This window comes from Magallana gigas, chromosome 2 (assembly GCF_963853765.1).
Source record: "Magallana gigas chromosome 2, xbMagGiga1.1, whole genome shotgun sequence".
In the NCBI taxonomy this organism is placed as follows: domain Eukaryota; kingdom Metazoa; phylum Mollusca; class Bivalvia; order Ostreida; family Ostreidae; genus Magallana; species Magallana gigas.
Window position 1 is genome coordinate 55,249,277 of NC_088854.1, and position 22,189 is coordinate 55,271,465.

At 36.8% G+C, this 22,189-nt stretch overlaps 1 protein-coding gene across 23 annotated transcripts in view; it reads right to left on the reverse strand.

Moving 5' to 3' along the window:
- LOC105325024 (nephrin) overlaps positions 1-22,189 on the reverse strand; it is a 45,377-nt gene that overhangs the window by 7,810 nt on the left and 15,378 nt on the right. For 7 of the 23 annotated variants that reach the window (XM_034447596.2, XM_034447600.2, XM_066077314.1 and 4 more), the window contains 10 exons: positions 10,286-10,569; positions 8,525-8,600; positions 7,519-7,650; positions 4,118-4,294; positions 3,673-4,002; positions 3,231-3,527; positions 2,579-2,884; positions 833-958; positions 393-557; positions 65-197 (listed from right to left, as the gene is read on the reverse strand). In XM_034447596.2, the coding sequence (XP_034303487.2) occupies positions 65-197; positions 393-557; positions 833-958; positions 2,579-2,884; positions 3,231-3,527; positions 3,673-4,002; positions 4,118-4,294; positions 7,519-7,650; positions 8,525-8,579 (1,721 nt within the window). In that variant the 5' untranslated portion in view covers positions 8,580-8,600; positions 10,286-10,569. The other 16 variants (XM_034447609.2, XM_034447595.2, XM_066077321.1 and 13 more) reach the window with 15 other exon arrangements.

Here is a 22,189-nt window from a genome sequence, read left to right on the forward strand (position 1 = left end):
GTGATTGCAGACGATGTAAAAAACATCTATCGAAGCTCTCAGTGACACCAATCATCATACATACGTTTGGTCGTGATTTTTGATCCAGACAATGGTGGCGGGTGGGTTACTGGACTCCGACGTACAGTAGAGATTGAGGGGCTGGCCCGATACAGGCTGAGCGGGGTTCATAGACACATTCACACTCTTCGGAGCAACTGCAGGAAATAAACAAGATGTTTTTTATGAAAACACTAAAAAACCCTTACATGGCTAAGATATGGAGTGAACTAAGGTTTTTGGATATGGTATTTGATAATACAAGATTTAAGTTACCTATTGGGTATTATTTTTTACAGGTTTTCACTGTCAAGAGTTTGGGATTATTTTGTGGTGTGGAACTTCCTACTTACAGTATACATTGAGCTTGACCACGGCGGTCAGCGGCAGATTGATGGCAGAGTTGGTGGCCTCGCATCTGTAGATGGCGTTGTTGTCGCCGGGAGTGGGCAGGAAGGATAACTCTGATGTCACCATGTTACCACTTGTGCTGGACACCGACACCAAAGGCTCATTACCTATTTATAACAATAAACACTGACACATTAAAAAATATCATTTATACTATACCAGTTCTTGCTATGTGGAATATCATTTCATATATTACAAGTAAATAAAAGTGCAATAACTAAATTTACAATATCTAGTTCTCTTTTTTTGTGTATTAAAACTTTTTGGGTGACTCAATTTTTCATTTCTTTTATTTGGCATAAAAATTAGAAGTTGAAAGAGCAGCGTTATATCTATCAGTGTACAGCTGTTGGTCACTGACCATCTGAGTGATCTCCCTTACCCTTGAACCACCTGAGGGTGGCGGTGGGATTCCCACCCACAGATTTACAGGTCATCCTCGCTGCCCGGTCCTCGACCACATGGTCACTGTCACTGTAGCCCTCTATTGTAGGGGCTCCCGGAGGATCTGTAAAATAGTAACATAGTCTTAATACAACAAAATAGTAACATACTCTCAATGCAAGAAAATAATAACATAGTCTCAATGCAAGAAAATAATAACATACAGTAAATCATTCTTAAAACAAAGTCTGAGGGACAGGGCTGCATTTTACAAAAGAACTTACGACAAAGTCATAAATATTTTCAGTCTCATGAAATGATATATTAAAAACAAAACTTAGACAGAACTCTATTTATACAACTACTCTGATGTCCATAATAATATTCTACAGCCATAAGAATAAAACATTAATTAGTGTTTGATCAATTAGCACTCATTAATTTGGTCGCAAGTCGTAAGTTCTTATGTAAAACGCAACCCAGGTAATTCTAATTCTTTATAAGCTCAATTCATTATATCTGTCAAGTTTACAACATGTAATAAAGTCACAGGGAATGAAAATCACTTCGCCGTAAGCGTCAATTCACTACAGGCGTGCTTGCTTTAACTGTGTTTTCTCAGATCTCAGTAAAACAAAACACTGACATTTTATCAGATCTCAGTAAAACAAAACAGTTACATTTTATCAGATCTCAGTAAAACAAAATAGTTACATTTCATCAGATCTCAGTAAAACAGAATAGTAACATTTTGTCAGATCTCAGTAAAACAAAATAGTAACATTTTATCAGATCTCAGTAAAACAGAATAGTAACATTTTGTCAGATCTCAGTAAAACAAAATAGTAACAAAGTCTCAGATCTTCTGACCATGTCATACCCACTCAGTAAGCAGTATAACAAGGTATAGGTGTGTCCAGTGATTGTAACCACTAAGCTCACATTCTAGTGGTGAATTTAATGTAGAAATTAAATTCTTTATGCAGATATGAAATTCAGCGATCATGCAAAGTAAATTGGCCGGTGTCCGAAACTATGCTAACACCTTATTTTCCTTATTCCCATAAAAACTCAAATACCAAATGCAGTTCATAATATTAAAATTAAATCTCTATGGGAAACCAAACAATATTGAAACACTTTAGTGAAATCTCAGTGTAAGCCAGGCCTCAGACTTAGTGCTATAAGTGATAGCCCATGCGCCCATCAATCTTGAAAGAATTTAATTTTTGCATTGTTTAGTAACTAGGTGAATCGATTCAGGAACCCAAGTGTCCCAATTCAGTTGTTCAAATTACAAAACAATACAATTCTGTATTGAATATATTGCAGAATCTGAGCTGCCACATCAATCAAAAATTATCTTGTTAAATTTTTCATCAAACACCTGACACAGGTGTATCTGTTTAGTGCATTGTTTGTTTTATAGGACAAGCAAGAAACCATTCTCCCAATACAGAGAGATTTTATTCATATGCAATTTGCCTACACTTCTGTTGCGCACTAAAAAATTTGATTATCAACAAAGAAATGGACTGATTAAAAAGGAAACGAAAAGAACAAAGAAGATAATTCACAGTAATGACAGGTGCTCTTTTATCACAGACATGATGTATACTTACACAATGAAATGAGAGTGACATTGGCGGTGGTTAGAGATGCCCTGTTATCACTGACAGATAGACAGAAGATAGACTGGCAAAGACAGACAGGTACAGACAGACGGACAGACATGGGTACTTACACAACACACTGAGGGTGACATTGGCGGTGGCTACAGGTGCCCTGTTATCACTGACAGCGTTACAGATGTACATGGCATTGTTCTCCTGTTCCGACATAGTCACTGTGACAGAGGACCCTGAGGTGAATCCCCCATTGTTCCCCGGGGTGTACACTGTGTCACTGTTAGCAGTGATGATCTTCCCCCGGCTGTACCAGGTGATCACAGCCTTGGGGTTGCTGAGGGAAGACTCACAAGTCAGGGTCACCTGCTGTCCAGCCTTCACCGGAGTACCTCCTCCTCTTATTGTAGCTGACTGTGGAGGAACTGTAAGAAAGAGAGCAGAAATTACACAATTGCTAAATCATACCATTGCAAAGCCTTTTGAGAGAAAGCATTACTGCATACAGGGTTTTTTCCCCCCCACGATATTTTCCTTTTCTTCACTTGGAAATGGTTTTGCCCCATCTTGAATTTGCCCAGACATAGCTGTGTTTCAAGACATTGAAATTTGCTCAGACTTAAACTCGCCTGCTGACAAAAAGAGTGTAAGGGGTGAAAATAAAACGAGGCGACTACTTCCCTGTATTTGGTATATATGTTACAGCATTAAATCATACAATTTTAGGCACCATTTTCAATGACGCATACAAAATTAAGCTTCAGTACTTACAGTAGACATTGAGGGAGACCTCGGAGGTGAGAGGAGCCGCGCTGGCAGTGTTGGAGGCCTCACATCTGTAGACGGCGTCATTGTCCACCCTCCTGACAGAGAACGTGTACTCGTTCAGAGACCTGGTGTCCACTGAGTCGGTGGTGTATGATATGTCAATCTGTTCACTGTTCCTGTACCACTTCACCTGAGGTAGTGGGTTTCCTCCCCTTGACACACACAACAACCTCACGGTGTCGCCCTCACGAATCACCTGACCTGAGGAATAGCCTGTGATTTCTGGGGTGCCTGGAGGAGCTGTGGTATAAACGATGTTGAATAAAATTAACTAAATTACAAGATATCAAATCCATTTCTAATTAAATGTACATGTTATCAAATCTAGTATTGTTGATTTTTTTTTTATACATATGAAAACAGATTGTTTTATACAAACTCTTACACAGAACATTGAGTTTAACAAAGGTTTGCATCCAGTTGTTTCCCAGTGCATCATTTTTGGCGCGACACATGTATATAGAGTTGTGGTGGTCTGCGATGTTGGATATGGTAATGGTACTTCTGGCTGTCATCAGCTTATTTCCACTCATCGTCAGCTCCGATGAGTAGCGAACATTTTCTACCACTAGATTACCGTTGCGGTACCACTCAATGGTGGCTGCTGGATGGCCTTTCCGTACCTCACAAATCATGATCAGCTGATTGTCATCCGGACTGAGGGCAACTGTGCTTGCATTACGATACCCCAGAATTTCTGGTTGTTCAGGGGGTACTGTAAAAAGAGAAAAAGTATACACTCCTTGACATAATTTGTATTGTAGTTTTGATAATATATCTAACAGCAGCTGTAGATTGAGCTATATTCGGTTGGAGCACTGGGTATATACCTTGCACTGTGAGGTAGGCCTTTGCCTTCAGGGGTGGGTTCCCTACAGCAGGAGAGGCCTGACACTCATAGTAAGAATCGTCGGACAGCCTGGAACTCTCTATCATTAAGTTGTACTGAGAGGGCGTGTTACTGATGATGGAATATCTGGCAAACCCAGGAAGATTAGGATTCAAACCTGCAACAGAAAACATTTCTTATGTTATCTGATCATTAAGGAAGTATGTAACTAAATAAAACATATTACTGGTATATAATTAGACAAGAATAAATCACAAAAAGGGATAATGTGTAATATTTTTGGGTTCTGCAAAGCTAAGATTGAGCTCTTTGTCAAAAAAAGTGTTCAAGTGCATCCGTTAATTAAATGAAATATGTGCTCTTATCTCTCAAATCAATCACAAAAAAGGACAAAACAGAAATGAAATATTATATAACTGACAACATTATTCTATTTTTTCAAAAAACTTTCCATATAACAATGTTTCTTTTTCAAGATCCAGAGATTTATATATAGAAGAGTTTCTGTAATAAATGTGTCAGTCGTATCTACAAAGTCTGACTATTTACATTAAAATCGCAGGGTGTTCTAAGCGCATCTTTTTCTGACAACTCATTATTTAGAGCTACTCCTTGTCATGCTAGAGGCTTTTCATCTATTTCGTTGCTGCCTTTTTCTGCTGTTTTTTTTCTATGTCAAGCAGCATTTCATAAAAATGAGTCGTCACCCTGGTTGGTCATTTATATTCCCCAACAGCACATCACTCACTCCTGCTCAGACCTGTACCACTGAACTATGTACAGTAAACTGCATCTAAATGATGAGATGAAGGTTAGAAATTTCATGTCTTTACAGACGCTTTACAGGAACCTTCTGCCAAGAATAACTGGAGTATCAAAGATGTCAATGAGATACAAGCTAATACTCTGACATATCCAATGCTTTCTGTGTATAGACCTTGAGAGATCATGCCAGGTTCTTGCAGTTCAGCTGCCAAAACCAAATGTACAACCTGGGAGCCGGGTGAGGACTAATATTCCTTGCAATGCCAAGACCTCCATCAGTGACCCTGCAGTCTTACTGCTTTAGCCACTCCGGCCACAGTTAATCCAGAAAGACCAGCAATAATAGCCAGCACCAACCCACAAAAACAATGCTTTCTTGCCACTTCTCTGGAGTAAAATTAGGATTTATGGTGAATGTTGCGACTGAGTGGCCAGTAATTCTGTCTGATTTACTTTTAGAGGCTGGGAAGGACAATGAAAAATAATGATTCCTGTCAGTTCTATGATCATCCAGACCCCTGATTATCCCTGTATCATATTGTCTCGGCCCCAATAGGCCAATAAAAGAAAGAGAAAAATCATAAACAGATTTAAGAACTTAAATCTTTACTCATAGCCAAAACAATGCATATTACTCTACTTTACCATATAACACCAGTGACTAGCTTCTTAAACTATGGAGGATGAGTACAATAATGGTTACAATGTAAGTATATGCTGGCCAGTCCCTTCCTCCCTAGTATACAGTGATGGTTTACAATGTAAGTATATGATGCTGGCCAGTCCCTTCCTCCCTGTTCTGTGTGAGGTTATAAGCAATACCCCTTCTCCCTATACTGTGCCTGCATGCATGGTTATAATGTGCAGCAGCTTCCTGTGGCTGTCCGACTATGATACGCCCTGACTGTTGTGACATAGTCGGCATAGCTAACCTGGATGCCGTACCATTCCTGAGACAGTGCCAGCGTATTAAACCACTGGAGATCCTGTCTCTCATTATCTAATGTTATTTCCACACAGTTTTTGTCAAGTCTTGGTAAACGGAATACACATCTAATTCGGCTCTAATTACTACTGTGTGCAGGCATTGCTTCTGCATTAACACAGCAAAACCTTGAATGCCTAGAACATTAATCTGGAATCTAACAGAAATCTCAAAGCCTATTTACATGTCAGTGACACAAAACACTAAAATGTTCTATCCAGGGGCATACCAAGCTCATGTTAAACATTTGTCCAAACAAACTACACCCTTTCTAATCACAATATTTTTACTGGAAGATCATTTCCTGCCGAATTATCCCTTCTGAATACACAGCCCTATAAGACTTACAATGATTTAATTAAAGATCACGAACTGAGAAAAGCTATCTTGTGTGGGGGTTAAAAGACATGGTCTGAGCGGTGATAGGGTTTATCTGAACACCATCTACTCTAGGGTCGGCTGTGTAGGGTTCTTTGGTACCCCCGTTCTATTAGACGTGTTGCACATCCTTCTACATCTCCAACAATTCCAGTCAATGCTTCACATCTTCTAACTGCGCACAGCACAACATACATGTCATAGTTGTGGCAAAAAATGCATGACATGCCGCAATCAGTTATGACAATGTGCAGAAAATTCTGCAATTCCTAAAGCTCTTGATGCCCACTGTTCCAGACATCTTACATGCACCAGGTACGGTCCAGGTTTTAGGCAGAGCAGATGATAAGGACAGCGTTTTTGTTCCACAATCCATTGTAACTCCAGACAAAGGCGCATTTTGACAGATTTAAACCATTTTTATTCAATCTCGGCTCCAAGTTGGTATTTTACCTAGTTTCTCCTTGATAGCAGTTATCTCTAATGTGTGATAAAATGATTCAATTCAATAAAATCCCCATTTTCAGTCTGTGGAATATATTATTTTTAAATTATCTTTGTTCTAAACTCAGAGGGAAAAACAATTACCTATGCTACTTTGTCTTTCTGATAAAGATATTGATTACATATACTTTGCCTTTAATCGTGATCTGCAAGTAAACTTTCTGAACCATAATCTAGAAGGTACTATGAAATAAAGGTTTTTAATGCAGATATTGTTACCGGCTGCCCTTTCTATGTAATAAGGGCCGTTAACTAGCTGCCCTTTTAAAATTTTTATGCAACTAGGGTGGTACAAGCCAATGAGTACCTATAAAGAATCAAATGAGAAACAACAGCATTTCTTTTTCATGGAGGATGATATTAAAATTCAAAAGCCCTGATTGGCCATTATCTCCAGCGTTAATTTTTTGTAGCTAAAAAATGTACAGATGATGCATGTTAGAAGAATGTGAGTGTGAGACCTAGCCAGATGGGGGATTGATGGGACATTAAGATGTATCTGTGAAGAGCTACACCTCCAGTGAGCACCCAGCCACTGCAACTGTTAACATCAACAAGTTTATCTAACACAGGCACAGCCAAAATGCTAGCGACCTGTTGAATTGTAAAGTTTTTGTTGTTATGACAAGATTTCGTTTATCTGATTAGCTTGATCTAATGAGCAGTGTGGCTCATCCCAACCTTAGCATTCAAACTCCTATCAATGAAGAAAAACCTTTCTCTGGGGAACATTGATCAGAAATTATTACCGAGCATGATTCCTCCTTTGGACCACTGAAGGGCTCCAGCCAAATCTCGGACAGAACACTCAAGCATGACATTCTGTCCCTCAATAACGCTCTTGTTCATTGGACGCTGCTCAAATTCTTGAACACAATCACCTGCAAAAATGATTACCATTATTGTCTTATAAATGAATGAAAAAAAATCTATTATCACAAAATCTACTCAAATCATGAAAATTTGGCAGATTTTACAAAGTTCTTTTCCAAATAATTTGTCAATTAAATGAAGTTTAAAGGACGTCCCTACAAATGTTACTATTCAGCTGTCAATGCAGCTTCTCGAGTTTCTGGAAGTTAGAAAATTATCAAACATTTCGACAGTTTTGGGTGACTAACTGTTATTATCACACAGTTTTGGCCTTTGTAAACGGTAATATAAACCATACAGTAATTCATCCTTCAAAATTAAAATCCACACAAAATGTCTAATCACCAACAATTAGAAAGGTCTTCCTTGACACACTTGGTAGTTGAGAAGTTTTGCACCAAGAACAATCTTAATTCAACAAAATCACATCTTTTCTAAATTGTCCACATTCAATATGAAATAATAGGAAAAAAATTAATTGTCAACAATTCTTAGGGATAATAATTGCACAGCGCTTTTAAGTGGGATTTTAAAAAATTCCAATTGTACAGATGAATGGATCACTGTAATGAAAATTTTATGACACATTCTAAAAACCAAAATGAGAGAGGTATGGTTTAATACCCTATTCAAATACAACATCTGAAATAATTTTACTGCATTTTATATCCACAATGCAGCAAGTTAAAGTAGAATTCAAAGAAACAAGTTGGATTTGATCATTAATGAATACCCAAATCTACAATTGAAATGTTGTACAAGAATTGCATGGAATATAACAGTGAATGGCACATATATAAGTTAAGATCTATTTTCAGAGCATTCATGACTTTTTAAAAAAAAATTCTGACTTTTTGGCTAAGTAACGAATCGGTCACTTACCGACTGGAATATAGAGGGCCAGGACTCCCAACAAGGCAGCTATTAATTCCTTCATCTCAGCTACAGGGCTCCTAGCCTGTAAATAGATCATCAAATAGATCATCAAACTGTCAGGGAGAGAACAGCTCCCCCATTCCTGTAGGCATTACACTCCTCCCCGTGTGAACCAGAATTACACACCTCTGATTGTGTGACTATTACCTGTTATACCTCCACCCCAATGCCTGCTGGGTGCACTAACACATCCACTTTCAAGTACTTTGTGTCCTCTCCCAAGACTATAATTAGTACTGTGTCACCTAGAGTAACTATTACCACCGTTTGGGACAGTCAATATCATTAAACCACAGCCAGTGACAAATTACTGTTCCAAATCTTACAAGTTTCCAAAAAAACACTAATTGAATTCCAACCAGAATCCTGACATTACAACAGAAACATCACAGAACAGGGACACTGCGTAGGACATATATCTCGCTTCTTCATTTTTTCCACTCCTTTTTTTTATTTTCTGTCAATCTAAGGAAACAGGATCTGTTTGAGAGTGATGAAGGAATGATGGCGGTACAATATTACAGTTTACCATATACAACCCTACGATTATTACACAGAAGGCCCGGGCACCCTGCAGTTTATTGTTTCTTTGGAATAACAAGACAATTGATAATCTATGGTGGCTAAGTATTGGTCTGGAATGACAACTTTTTGCCTCTTTGCTTCCAGATTTCATCATTTTTTATTCTCTCCCTCCTAATAATTTTGGCACCCTACCAATGGCAGCATCAATAATGCTACACTTGAAGTTATCAGAAATCTACAATAGTATAGTACATAGTCTGAATATTGTTTCAGAGTGTACATTAACATACTCCCGATTACAGCATACCGGTAATGATGACATTTAGCAACAAATATATGTACTAGATTTTCAAGTTTTTGTACAAGCCGAGTCTTGATAGATTCATTTGGTCTTACTGAAGAGTGAAGAGTGGTAAAAAACACTGAAACTTTTAAAAATAAACTCTCACCTGAGAAAACAGAACTTTCTGAATCCTGATAAATGATATCACATTCATATAACCCAGAAATTGGAGACAGAAGATAGAGGTTACTTTTGGTGGCAGCCATTGAAGAGAAAAACAATAGCTACAAAATGTTTACACCATGATGTATGATAAGGTAGGCTGAGATTTAGAATTACTCTCAGTGGAAAAAAAATCTTTGCCTGATAGTTATTTTGGGGGAACATCTCAAAAGCACCTCTTAATCATCTCTCCAAACCATTTCATTTTTTCAAGACATAAATACTTCACACAACTAAAATACAAGCTGCCTAATAAATAAGTGTATTCTACTAGCGTAAACATGATAATTTATCCCTACAAGCAAAGGTTTTAATGCACCTGGGAATAATCATTTAAAAAAAATGGGGAAATAAAAATAAACTTTTTACAGATTTTGTGCCAGTCCATAGAATTTCTCATTTAATTAGAATATTCCACTTTCATTAATTCCCCCTTCTGTCTGCCTGACTGGTGCACACATTTTTTGGGGTGAGTTTCTTGTGATCTCACAGCATTTAATTGATTTTTTTCCTTCACTGCAAGACTACTCCAAAATAAGTTCATAAATTAGTTTCATTAAAACCGTGTCATAATCCAATCTCGTGTCAAACAAGAAAGTGCATCACACAATTAATGAGCATAAAATAATGATTTTAAAACATTAATTAAATATAATGGCCTCTTTTTTGGTACTTACAAATTAATTTAAATCAACACGAACACTGCATCTTCCTGGGTAGCTTCTTCGGCATTTTTCCTGTATTCTACAAATGGCCTTTATCACATATAAATATAGTCCCCGCAGTCCAGTAGCTTTGATTGGAAATGATTTCAACAGGGTCCTCGGATGCTGGCAATTCTCACACAAATCTAATACACAATAAATCCTGAACCACTGAATTTTCTCCTGGCCGCTTTAATTTCCCGTCTCTCGTTCCAGCATTACAGACATCCAAGGAACAGGTCTTCACTCATCCTAACCTGAAAGAATATATATGACAAGTCAAAAGAAGAAAGCATTGTTTTTCACATAATGTCCATCAAAAGAGAAAGTTTAGACATTTAATTATGAGTGATAACAACTCCAATGACTGTCACTGCGCCCCCCTCGTAGTCCTCCCCTGTCACCGTGTACCTGGCTTACCATCAGACCGCTAACTGGCTGTCAGGCCGTGTATATAAGATACACATACATTTGTTTATTGTCATACAAATTAAAACAACCTGCCAGATAAACATCAAATATGCAAATTGGTGCCTCCCTCTGGACCCCAGCTCTCCTTCACTTAATACAGCTGTAACTGATGACAAGTTCGTCAAATTAAACTGACCATAAATAATTAATGCAGCATTAACTTTATCCACACCTCTGACCAGGCTATAGACCTACTGCCTAGTGTACACCCCCAGAGACCAGACCCCGAGACCTAACCACACTGAGTCCTAGGCAGGAGAGACTACTCATTTAATTGCTTGCAATTGAAGCCCTTTGTCAGCTTGATTTATCTACTTATAACAATATTGCAGATAATTCTGTAATGGGCAGAGGTGATTAAATTAAGCCCTTGTAGATAAACTTCTCAGACTCTATAATTGGAGTGGAACCATTTCTTACATAGGCAAGCCATTAGTGACTGGCTATTTTTTATGGCTATGTCACTTCATTTGTATAAATAGTTACTCTCCAATATGCAAGGTATTCCATCTGTTTATACATTTACTCTAGAACACAAAAAAAATCATCAGAGAAATGCTGCCATGTTCCCAATGCATTTGCAGACAAGAGATAACAGAGTACGTAATACAACATTGTTTTACCAGACATTACAACATCTGTGAGGATAGCTAACTCAAGCAAGTATCAAAGTTCTCAGACAACTCACATGTAATAATGCACTTCAATATCCAACAGAAAAAGAAGAAAATCTTTACAATAGCAACACAGGCATATCTGTGGATCACAGTTTCACACACAGGACAGATTCAAAAGACAGGAAGTTTGAAATCTGCGCTTTGATGACCCAATATATGAACAAATGACAGTTTCCCAGCACAATCAGATAGTAAAGCGAGACATTCTTAAAATATGAACTGCTCTTCAACAATTCACTTAAACAGAACTGATAAAATTCTATCTGAAATGATTTTATATGAAGGAAATTTAAAGCCCTTGAGACGAAATGAGCTGGTATAGAAGTTTTATGAGGCTGTAATGCAGGAGAAATATCTCAATTTAGGTAGGGTGTCATTTCTGAGGTGTTTGTGTAAAAATATTAATGACCTAGTTTCAAAGTCAACCATCAGGCTTTGATCTGCATCAATAGTTCAATTGATTTTAAAATTGAGTGTTCCTTCACAAAAATTGATTCTACACAATACGACCCCCTCAACTACTAAAGAGTTCCAAATGATTGGGTCCTCAAAGTAATAAGTGCATACAATTGTACAGAAGTGTGTCAGCAAAAATTTGATTTTAAAAGATTTTAGAAGATGACAAATCAAAAAAATAAACCTGCTCCAGGTAAAAAGGTAGGTTGTTAGAACAAGTCCTCACAGAAAGTAAGTCCACAGGTAATGACAGGCATAACAGTGTTCAAGAACGAAGTTATGGATATTACCTGCACCAATGCATAGAATTATGCAATCCGCAGATTAATTTATTTCATGTCCTTTGAAAGTTGTTTAGAGAGTGGGCAATTTATTTCTTGAAATATGTCAAACACCTGAATTCACCTGTTGTTTATGACTGTAGGTACACATGACATATCTTATATGACCAGTAATGCAAGATGGAGTGAATGCAATTTGTTATGCAATGCTGATACATCTGGTTTGATTGAGTGTTACATTTGACATGTTGGCATAATATTAATGATATGTAGAAAGAAAAAACACATTAATGAAGCAAAAATTCCAATGAGTTACACAAAAATTCCAATCTGTTTGCACAAATTCTCCATCCAAATTGAAATCATTATGCATGCATAATTAATACTCAGTTTGAGCCTGGATATGCTAATGAGCTGATAACCCAATCAGTTAATTAAATCAATAGATGTGACTATCAGGGAGGCTCACACCTCTCTCCTAACTCAATGCAGCACTTTCTATGATATGTGTATGTATATATAGAAAACCTGGGTCATTTCATAGGAGGGGGTTGCTCAAAGATAAACAGATATGAGAGACTGATGTAAATGAACAGATTAGCCTCAGGGTGGTACCACTGGATATGCCCCAACATGTACCAGTTCCCCCAACCATCCATTCAAGGTCACACTTCTACTACTTCAGAAACAACTGCAAATTGCTCATTAATTAAACAGCACTAAAACTGAACATGCAGGTGAAATATACAAGTACTAGAATACTCATGGTTACCTCTTCATTAAAGATAAGTCACTGATGTGTGTTTCTCACAGACAAAATGAGCATCTTCAGGACACACTGCCAAATCATCCAAATAGACAGTTTCCATCAATACTCACATCTAGTCAAGCATTCCACAGAGCTCCCCCCACACACAACAAATGGCAGACTGGTAGGTGTAACACACTGCCTCCTTGTCTGCTGTTCTGTCTGATCAGACCTCCCCTGGGAACAACTAGCCACAGGTATATCCTCACCTCTGTCCTGTGGTACCAAACACTTCTGTACAAAAACACGCCTGAAGACGGCCAAATAAACTCCCCGAAGAAGACCAATCACAAAAATCAATGTCACAAACACTGTCAACAAAATTAACAGTTATGTGAAGCCAATTGTAGTTCACAAAAAACAACCCCCAAACTAAAGGGGTTTATGACCAATGCAGGCAATCATTTATCCATTCATTTTCATGAAAGATGACAATTAATGTTAACCAACACCCAAACACTGATGATAACCATGAAATTCCATTCAATCAACACGCGAACATTATAATGATCATTGTCAAGTAGGTGGTTTTAAAAACACTAAATGATTAGAAAGAATTTAGTATATTCATTCCAAAAATTATGGAATTTAAAATACTCAATCACTTACATTCAAAGGTATAGCTCCTCATAAAGATTCAATCTTGTCCAAAGGGAACAAGCCTTACATAAAAAAAGATTTCCTATGCAATTCAGTGAATACTTTTCATCAAACCACATGCTCCCCCTTATAATCTATGCACAAATGGCTTCAATTACCAGCCAGCCCCTTCCAGATAGCAGCATCACATGGCCATGTGAACGGTTGGCATGGAAATGCAGCAGTATACACTTCCTGTCGAAAAACCGCTCACTGATTACCTATATCAAACATTTCTCAAGAAATAGTATTACGCTTTGTACATCCATCAAAATGTCCGTTTCTAATGTGTACCCCTGCAATCTGGGCAGAGTGATCCCCAGTATCGCAGTACATCAATCTTCCTCATAAAAAAAGTGAATAAGATAGACCTATAAATCAAAGTGATCCTCATTTCTTGTAGCCGGCATTACATCAGTAAATCTTAAGTGTTTGCAAGATGACATCATTCTCTGGAGATTATGATCAAACTTCACCATGTCACACAAAAACTCCATAAAAACAGGGAAGCTGTACCGAAAATTGCAGAGGGTGACCATTAACAGAAAAACAGTCGGGAATCATCGATAGCAGAAAAAAATTCTTACTAGTCCCTGTAGATGAAATATGGTATATTCTCTATTTCATGGGAAAGCTTTTAACAAGTGAAGTGTCAACGAAAGAAACAATTTGTTCAAATTTTTTTCACCTCAATAAACAAATGAAGCTATACAAGCAATATTTATAGCTTCCCATGACAATTAAAGTATTTTGTTACTAAATAAAAGTAAAGATTTCGGTGGAAAAAAAAAGAGTCTGACTTCTTAAATATCTATACATTTGACCGTTAAAGATAAATTAGCCAGGTTACAGAAAAAATTAAACATTCTGGAAATAAAATTGAATTAAAACTGGATTGATTACACTTGTTTAGTTATATCATGTGTGTAATTGAATCGGAGATATTTTACACTATCTGATATCAATGAAAAAGGAACAGAAGTCGGAGTTTTGACACAGAGGATCCATCTAACATTTCATTTTCTAGACCCCCCAAGCACCTTGATTCTAATCTACAGAAATCGGAGTAAATCTTAGAGAAACTCGACCAGTTCTTTATCTGTCAGAATCTGTCCACACTGTCGTTTGTCAGCACAGACCAACAACATGTTGTTTTTATGGCATTAAAAGATCAAAAGGAAAAAACTATCTAGTCTTACTTTATAGTAGCAAGCAGCACTCCAAACACAATTATACTCCAAGATATAAAAACTCAGAAAATTTGGGTCCGAAAAGGTAGAAAGATACACGTAATATTTAATGTCTGTTCATGTATTCAAACATTTTTACCTTACTTCCATTTAAATAAGCTCAAACAGAGAATTTTAGGCTTTTAACAATAAAAATTCAATGGCCCAATAAATAAATATTACATGAATAGATTTTTTTTTACACCCGCAGCTTTGGGAAATATTTGTCGATCAGGATGGGTAAATATGTGGTCATTGATCGTTTACAAAAACCAGTACAGAGGTACACTCGGCACCTCAATGCAAAGTCAATACCCAAACTAACCAACTGAGTACCGAATTGTGCAAAACTGACAATGAATGTGATTTATAATATAAAGTTTGAACAATAAAAACCCAAAATGGTATTGAGACAGTTTCCAGTCTAAACAGCTCACGCCGCGACTCCCACTAAATTACATTTCCTACTCCGCATCCCGTGTAAGGTCATGTGGGCCAGGGGTATGAATTGTCTGCAAATAACTTGTTTTTATATGAGTTTTTTCAAGAAGGGAAAACAAATAATAAGATATACAAATCAAACAACTTATCTTCGTTCTGTTGAAAATAATACAATTCAAAGAAAAATAGTATTGTCGGGATCTTTTATGTACCCAGCATTTTCATTCACAGAGTTAATTCTACCTTTACACATTGACTGTATGTACACTATACAAAAGGAAGCATGTTCATACAATGTCATTCTGGCTTTTATTAATCCTGAAAGAGTTTTTCCATGTATATTGACAGCATTGATTAACTATGACAAGACATATTTAATAAAAAAAAAGAAGATTTTGGTAATAGGATCAAATTTCACAAAATATTCTCAAAATCTGGAAATACGAATAAAGAGCAGCGATTCTGCAGAGAGCCAACTTACCTATCTTATTTAAGCCCACTTACCAAACGAGTAGGCGAAATCTCAGTGCCACTGTGTCAACATGTAACACTGTACAAGGGCCATTTAAACATAATTTGTATGGGTTCCCCACTAAATAAGGCTTTTTATGGCTGATTATTGGCTACTCTCAAAAGCGGGATGTATCAATATTTTGGTAATACGTTAACATGACACACAGGTCCACACAATAAATCGTGGAGAAGGATTAAGGAGTCAATTTGATCCCTGTCTCTGTCCCCTCTCTGTGATAAAGTCCAATACCATTTACTCTGGGCAAATACAATCTACCTGATCCTGCAATATAAGATGACCCTCCACACACACCCAAATCAACCATTGTCAATCTTCTGGGAGATCTTTACTTTTATTACCCTTTCCCAGCATTTCAACGGGGAGAGGACACCATTGAGATGACCGTGAGGTACTTTTTACTGCATTTTGTTGATCAAGACTCCCTCTAATTAAGACATGCAGATCATCACCATTTCATGGCCCACAGAAAATTTGTAAGACATTTGACGGTAATAAAGCCTGCACAAGACTGATGATGATGTTCTGATCAATGAGAACACAATAGAAATTTTATCTGTGAAAAAATCCATCAAACCATTATACTAGGCAATGCTGATCTCTCTCAATTCATTTGGTGAAACTCCCTGCAACATAAAACCCCAATAAAGGTGCAATAAACACCCTGTAAGTGTTCTCCCTTCAACATTACAGCTCCAATTTTATTTGCATGTTTCTAAAAAATTTCAAGACACTAAAACCTTGAAGGCACCAATTTGTAGAAATATGAAGCAGCAGAAACTCTATTTCCACCATTAAATTAATACCAACACTCAAAGCATACTTCTTATTAAAAGTGCTTAGAAATAAATTCTCTTTTTTTTTACAAGAAGAAACAACCGCATACCACAAACAATCATAATTGCCATCAGAGGTTCTTTGAATAGTGAACGTTATTTCTGGAGAAAGCCAAAAAGGAAACCCAGACTAAGCTCAAACAAATTGATTTCCATCCCGGCTGCTTGCAATTGAGCATTGGTTACATAGCAGACAGAAGGTGAAAAGACTTATAGATTAGCGTTTTCTGATCAGAGAGGTATTCAAAAGGCCAAGTTAGGCATCAATAGTTGTCACCATAATGTATTCTAGATCCTCTCGATAGTTTCACCAGATTCATTCTGCTCCTGGACAAGATCAATTTGTAGGCTCTACAGAATAGGAACACTTTCCCCAAAGTTGCTGTTATGATAAAGGGGCTTCCGCATTGTGATTTTGAGAAATGAACAAATGTTTTGCAAAGAAACCAAAAACAATTGAAATTGCTCCAAGTTTATTTACAGTTGCTGGGGAATACAGAATATAATAGGTGTGCATCTTTGTGCATGCCATGGTTAACTGAAAAGAGGTTAACAAGAAGATAATGAATGACAGAATGAATTACTACACCTGGTGAGAGAGACAGATAGAGGATAGATTGGGCATAACAATTACACAGGCAGCTGTAAGAGAGCTGAGGAAGAATGTGTTGGAGCACTTATTGCAGGACAGAGAAAGTGTGCAATGCAATGAGTTGTTTGCTACAGACAGATAAATTGTCCTCTGCCTGAAGGTCTGGCTTTGAAGTCGCTGGGTCTGATGAATGTTATCACTGATGGTTGTAAACAGTGGCACTATAAAGAGGACAACAGTGTAAGAATGTGACAGTGGATTAGGCTTATCTTGGGGGATCTGGCCATCAGAAACACCTGTGACTTCACACTACAATCCAAGAATATGTACATCATTTGTACTGCAACATAAGCTACAAATGAAAATCATTTCAAGATATAATCCAGACCATGTACAATTTTTTGTACTGCAACATAAGCTACAAATAAAAATTAGGCTGTGAATTTCATTTAACGTAATTCCTTCTACAAGCATAAGGATAATTCCTGATTCTTATTTATTAGCAGAGAGCGGAAATTATTAGGTTAGGATTGTGTGAATCTGTATCAATGCCATATAGAAAATTCTAAAGAAATGAGGCTGAACAAGAGAAGAAACCAATCTCGTGAGGCCTCCATGGTTATTTAATTAAACTTAGAAAGGGTGCTTAGAAAAATCCATCTTTTGGGCAAGCCATGACGGACATTCATGAGAAAAGCAATTTGGTTGAAGCAAACAAAAAATAAATGAGTGCAACAATGGCTGGGAAATTTTTCTGCATTGACTTCATCTCCTTTCTTCTCTCCCTTATTGACACAAAGGAACAAATTCTAGCTCTTTGTGATTGACAAGAAAATTTACAAAAAGATTTTGCAGAACGAGGGGTAATGATAAATCAAAATGTTCTCTAAGGATTCTGTTTAGCAGAGCACAGACCAATGAGCCCGAGTCTCCACTGGACGAACAGACAGTGATTGCCTTGGTGTATTTGATGGGGTTCAAATCAACCATGGAACACCAATTTAGGCATTATCATATCTCCTAATGAGTAATGATTTGCCTTTTATTGCATTATCTTGAATCATAAAAGATGACATCTCGCTGGAATAAATTGGTCTTATTTTCTTTGCAATCTCCATCATTTGATGGAATCTGATGGATTTTGAATGTTTTCCCCTGTCTTTATTATGTAAAGAGACTAGTGTTGAAGTTCTGTGCAGTTGCATGAGACAGATTTATATGCTTGTCACATCTTGTCGATCAGCTACAATTTCTTTTATATCTCTGCCTGTCTTAACTGCAATATTCTCATCACACTCCATAGTTCTTCAAAGTTTCAATTTCAATTAACACTGCAGCCAAGAAACTAGTATTATGCTTTAATTTAATTATACCGAATGGATGAAGAAACAAGATATATTTGAACACTAATTAAGAAGGCTAGTTCTGACGGATCTGGTGCAATGTTGCACCCCCAGACTTCACCGTCTCATTGAAATCTTTACGATCTCTGGCGGAAGCTTAGTGCATTATCCTTCCATACTGTAATAAAAATCTCAGAAATTCACCAATATGATGATCCTTAATCAACCCTCCGATAACATTTCATCTTTTGAAAAAAAAAGTATCCGAGGATTAATAAACATATGCAGGATTTAGTTAGCCACTTCCATGTACAGATTCTGATAAATTGGTTCTCAATCGGCACAAGAGGCTCAGCATGTTAGATTTATACATAACCTCCAATATTATAATGTGTCTTTCATCTTCCATTAGATTGGCCTGATTAATAGATATACACAAACAGTATCTCTACCGACATGTTTCGGGAATTCCTCACTGACAAACAAACAGAGCACTCCTCTGTCTAATGGTCAGTAGCAGACAGGATAACGTAACAATCTGTACATGTTTTACTAAATACCTACATACAGACACAGACATATATACTGTTTACAGAATCAGAGAATTCTAGCAAATACTCCTAATTTATAAAAAAGTTGAGCACAAGATCTGATGGATATGTATTGTCTATCGTATATCTTTTATAAACCTTGATGTAAACCATACAATGTGTAGAAAACATGCAATTTTATATAGATTTGCAGTTGTTGTAATAAAAAACAAAAACCTCTACATGGCAGCATCAAATCAGTAAAATCTTTGTATAATCTCTCAACACACATCATGCTTTCAGAGGTCAGGAAAAAGAAAGATATCAATGAAAACGAAATGATGAACGACTGAATGTCTTCTAAAAGCTTGCATGCATGGGGAAGCCCTGGGGAAATCAAAGTTTCACCCGCTGTCTGTAGTAAATCAACAATTTTGTTGTGTACTGTTTTTTAAAAGACAAAAATAACAACCACCAATGAATGATCAGTTACGACATATCAGTGTCGCCACATTACCTAGCTGTCAGTTACTAGCGTGCTGAATATAAAATAATATGAAACTATCCACATGGCTCTCCGAAAGAATAGACTTCAAGATAAATCTCTTAACAAGATAAGAAAACAGAGTGGAAAAGATAGTTCTAAAGATTAATTTGTAGTTGCACCCATTACAAACTCATTCTAAAACCATGAGTCATCCTCCAAGTTTCATTCATTCAAGAAGAAAGACAAAGTCAGCTTCCGCCTGGATTTCTCTCTGTTCCGCTAAATGGACCAGTGCCCCCATCACAGATGTCCTTAGTTCAGGTTCATCCCCTTAATACGGTTTTCTCCTCTTTCCCCTCATCAACAAGAAAAATAACTTTTAATAGGTTCCCCTGATGGGAGTGTATCTCCATCTTGTAGCTTTCTACCACCATAGAGATAACTGAACTCCTATGGACAAGTTTCTATCTGCCCTTAAACTCCAGAGATAGAAGATTAATCATGTAATTCTTGTCCAGTTATAGGCTGGGATTACAAACAAATTCCTTCATTTGCACTTCCTTAATCCTTGCTTATATTGAGGTCTTATTCTATCTCAATCCTTGCTTATATTGAGGTCTTATTCTATCTCAATCCTTGCTTATATTGAGGTCTTATTCTATCTCAATCCTTGCTTATATTGAGGTCTTATTCTATCTCCAATAGAAGTCACTGTTAACAAGTGTCTTCTGTAGTGTAGAATTTGTGTTCTTACAGAATTATACTGTTACAGCCTACCAACTTCTGTACATGTTTACAAAATAACATTTGATAAAGAAAAAAATGATGAATAAACAAAAAGTTTTACATACTGGTCAATTTTAAAGCATTCCTGAAATCCATTGATATAAGTTGATCAAACGTATTTCAATGTCCAATGAAGATGTCTGCCATCAGAGTGTGTATGGGGTTAAGAAGCTATTAATATGATTGATAATTCCAGTCGGTGATGGATGGCCTCACTGCCACAGTCTGTCAGCTATACAAGTGAAACTTCAATTCTAACTAATCAAATTAAACTATCAGCCTCAAGTCAACAGGTTTTTATAACAAATATTAAACGCATCCAATCGATTGATTTTGTCTTCATTTTTTGTAATGAATGATCAGTCAACAATGATTAAACAACTGGAAAATAGAAAATCAAAAAGCTTTCATAACTGCCTGAATTAAATACAAGCCAATATATCTATCATTTGGATAATTCTGACACAAATCTAAGTTATTTTACAAATTTTACAAACAAACAAAAAACCAAACAAACTGACCGAGACTAACCGCGAGTTGACCTGGGTACCAGTTCAGATTGATACCTGCCTAACCAGTCAAATGTGTCAATATATCGTGACTGTTTGCTGAACAAACAGACGACTGTACTGATCAGGTACACACAATTTCACTTTGATCTTTTCCGCTTCAGCCTCAGTTTTTCATCAAGCAAGTAGAGAAGCAAATTGCTCCAGCAGCTCTACCATTTCTCAGTCGGTAGAGATTATCCGAACAGGAAGTGGCTGATTTCTGATACACACAGCTCCTTAATGAAAGTGACAGCCACTACAAACACCCTATTTGTTTCCAGTGTCAGCCTTTTGCCCTTTTTCTCTCCTGTAATAATATCCACTTACAAAGCAGCTCCTGAAGCTGAATTGATCGAATACACCTAGTAATATGTCCGTGAAGAAACTCCACCGGCGGGAATTACATAAAACATTCCGATCAAAGATCTACATTGGTTCAACAGAGTAAGTTCTTAGAGAATAGAAAATGATGCCATTACACCTGACAATTGAACCTACTGAAGTTGTTTACAATATACATAACCATTGCACTTTCATCTTAATTTCATTTGATTGTGAAATCATGAAATTTAAACTTAAGATAATATATGTTGATCACTGGAATTTGTTATCTGGGCAATATTAGTAGAATCCAAAGAATCATTAAAAAAGACATAATATCTTTTCCTTTGCCAGTATTACACTATTTTAAAAATTCCAAAAGTCAATATTTGCCAGATATCAAGAAAGAATTCAGCATTATAAACTCAAAGTAGTTTTTAAAATTGTTTTTTGAAGAGGATTCTTAGTGTGGCTGAAGATCTTTCTGTGTTGTAAGAGAGTAGAAAGGAACACATGTTTACTACAGCCAACATGCAATGTTTCCTTGTCAAGAATTTTTTTTGTTTGTCATGCCCATGAACAACTTCAATGCAGAAAACATGTTGTAATCTAGCTACCACTTTGTGTACCTAAAGCACAGAGATGGAACAAAGCAGCGGTGAGCCTCAGACTTATTGTCCATCAGACTCAATCACTCAACACACACTTCTTCGCACTCAACACTTGAACCAAATTTACAGATGTATTTTGGTAACATCCAACTTTCAAAGTCTCCTAATTACAGGATTTAGCAGTGTCTATATTGTTTGGATGTATGTTGTACACATAAAACATTTGTTGAGGAGCATAACATTGCCAAAAACCACCCATAATGCTTCAGAATAACAAAGATTCTGA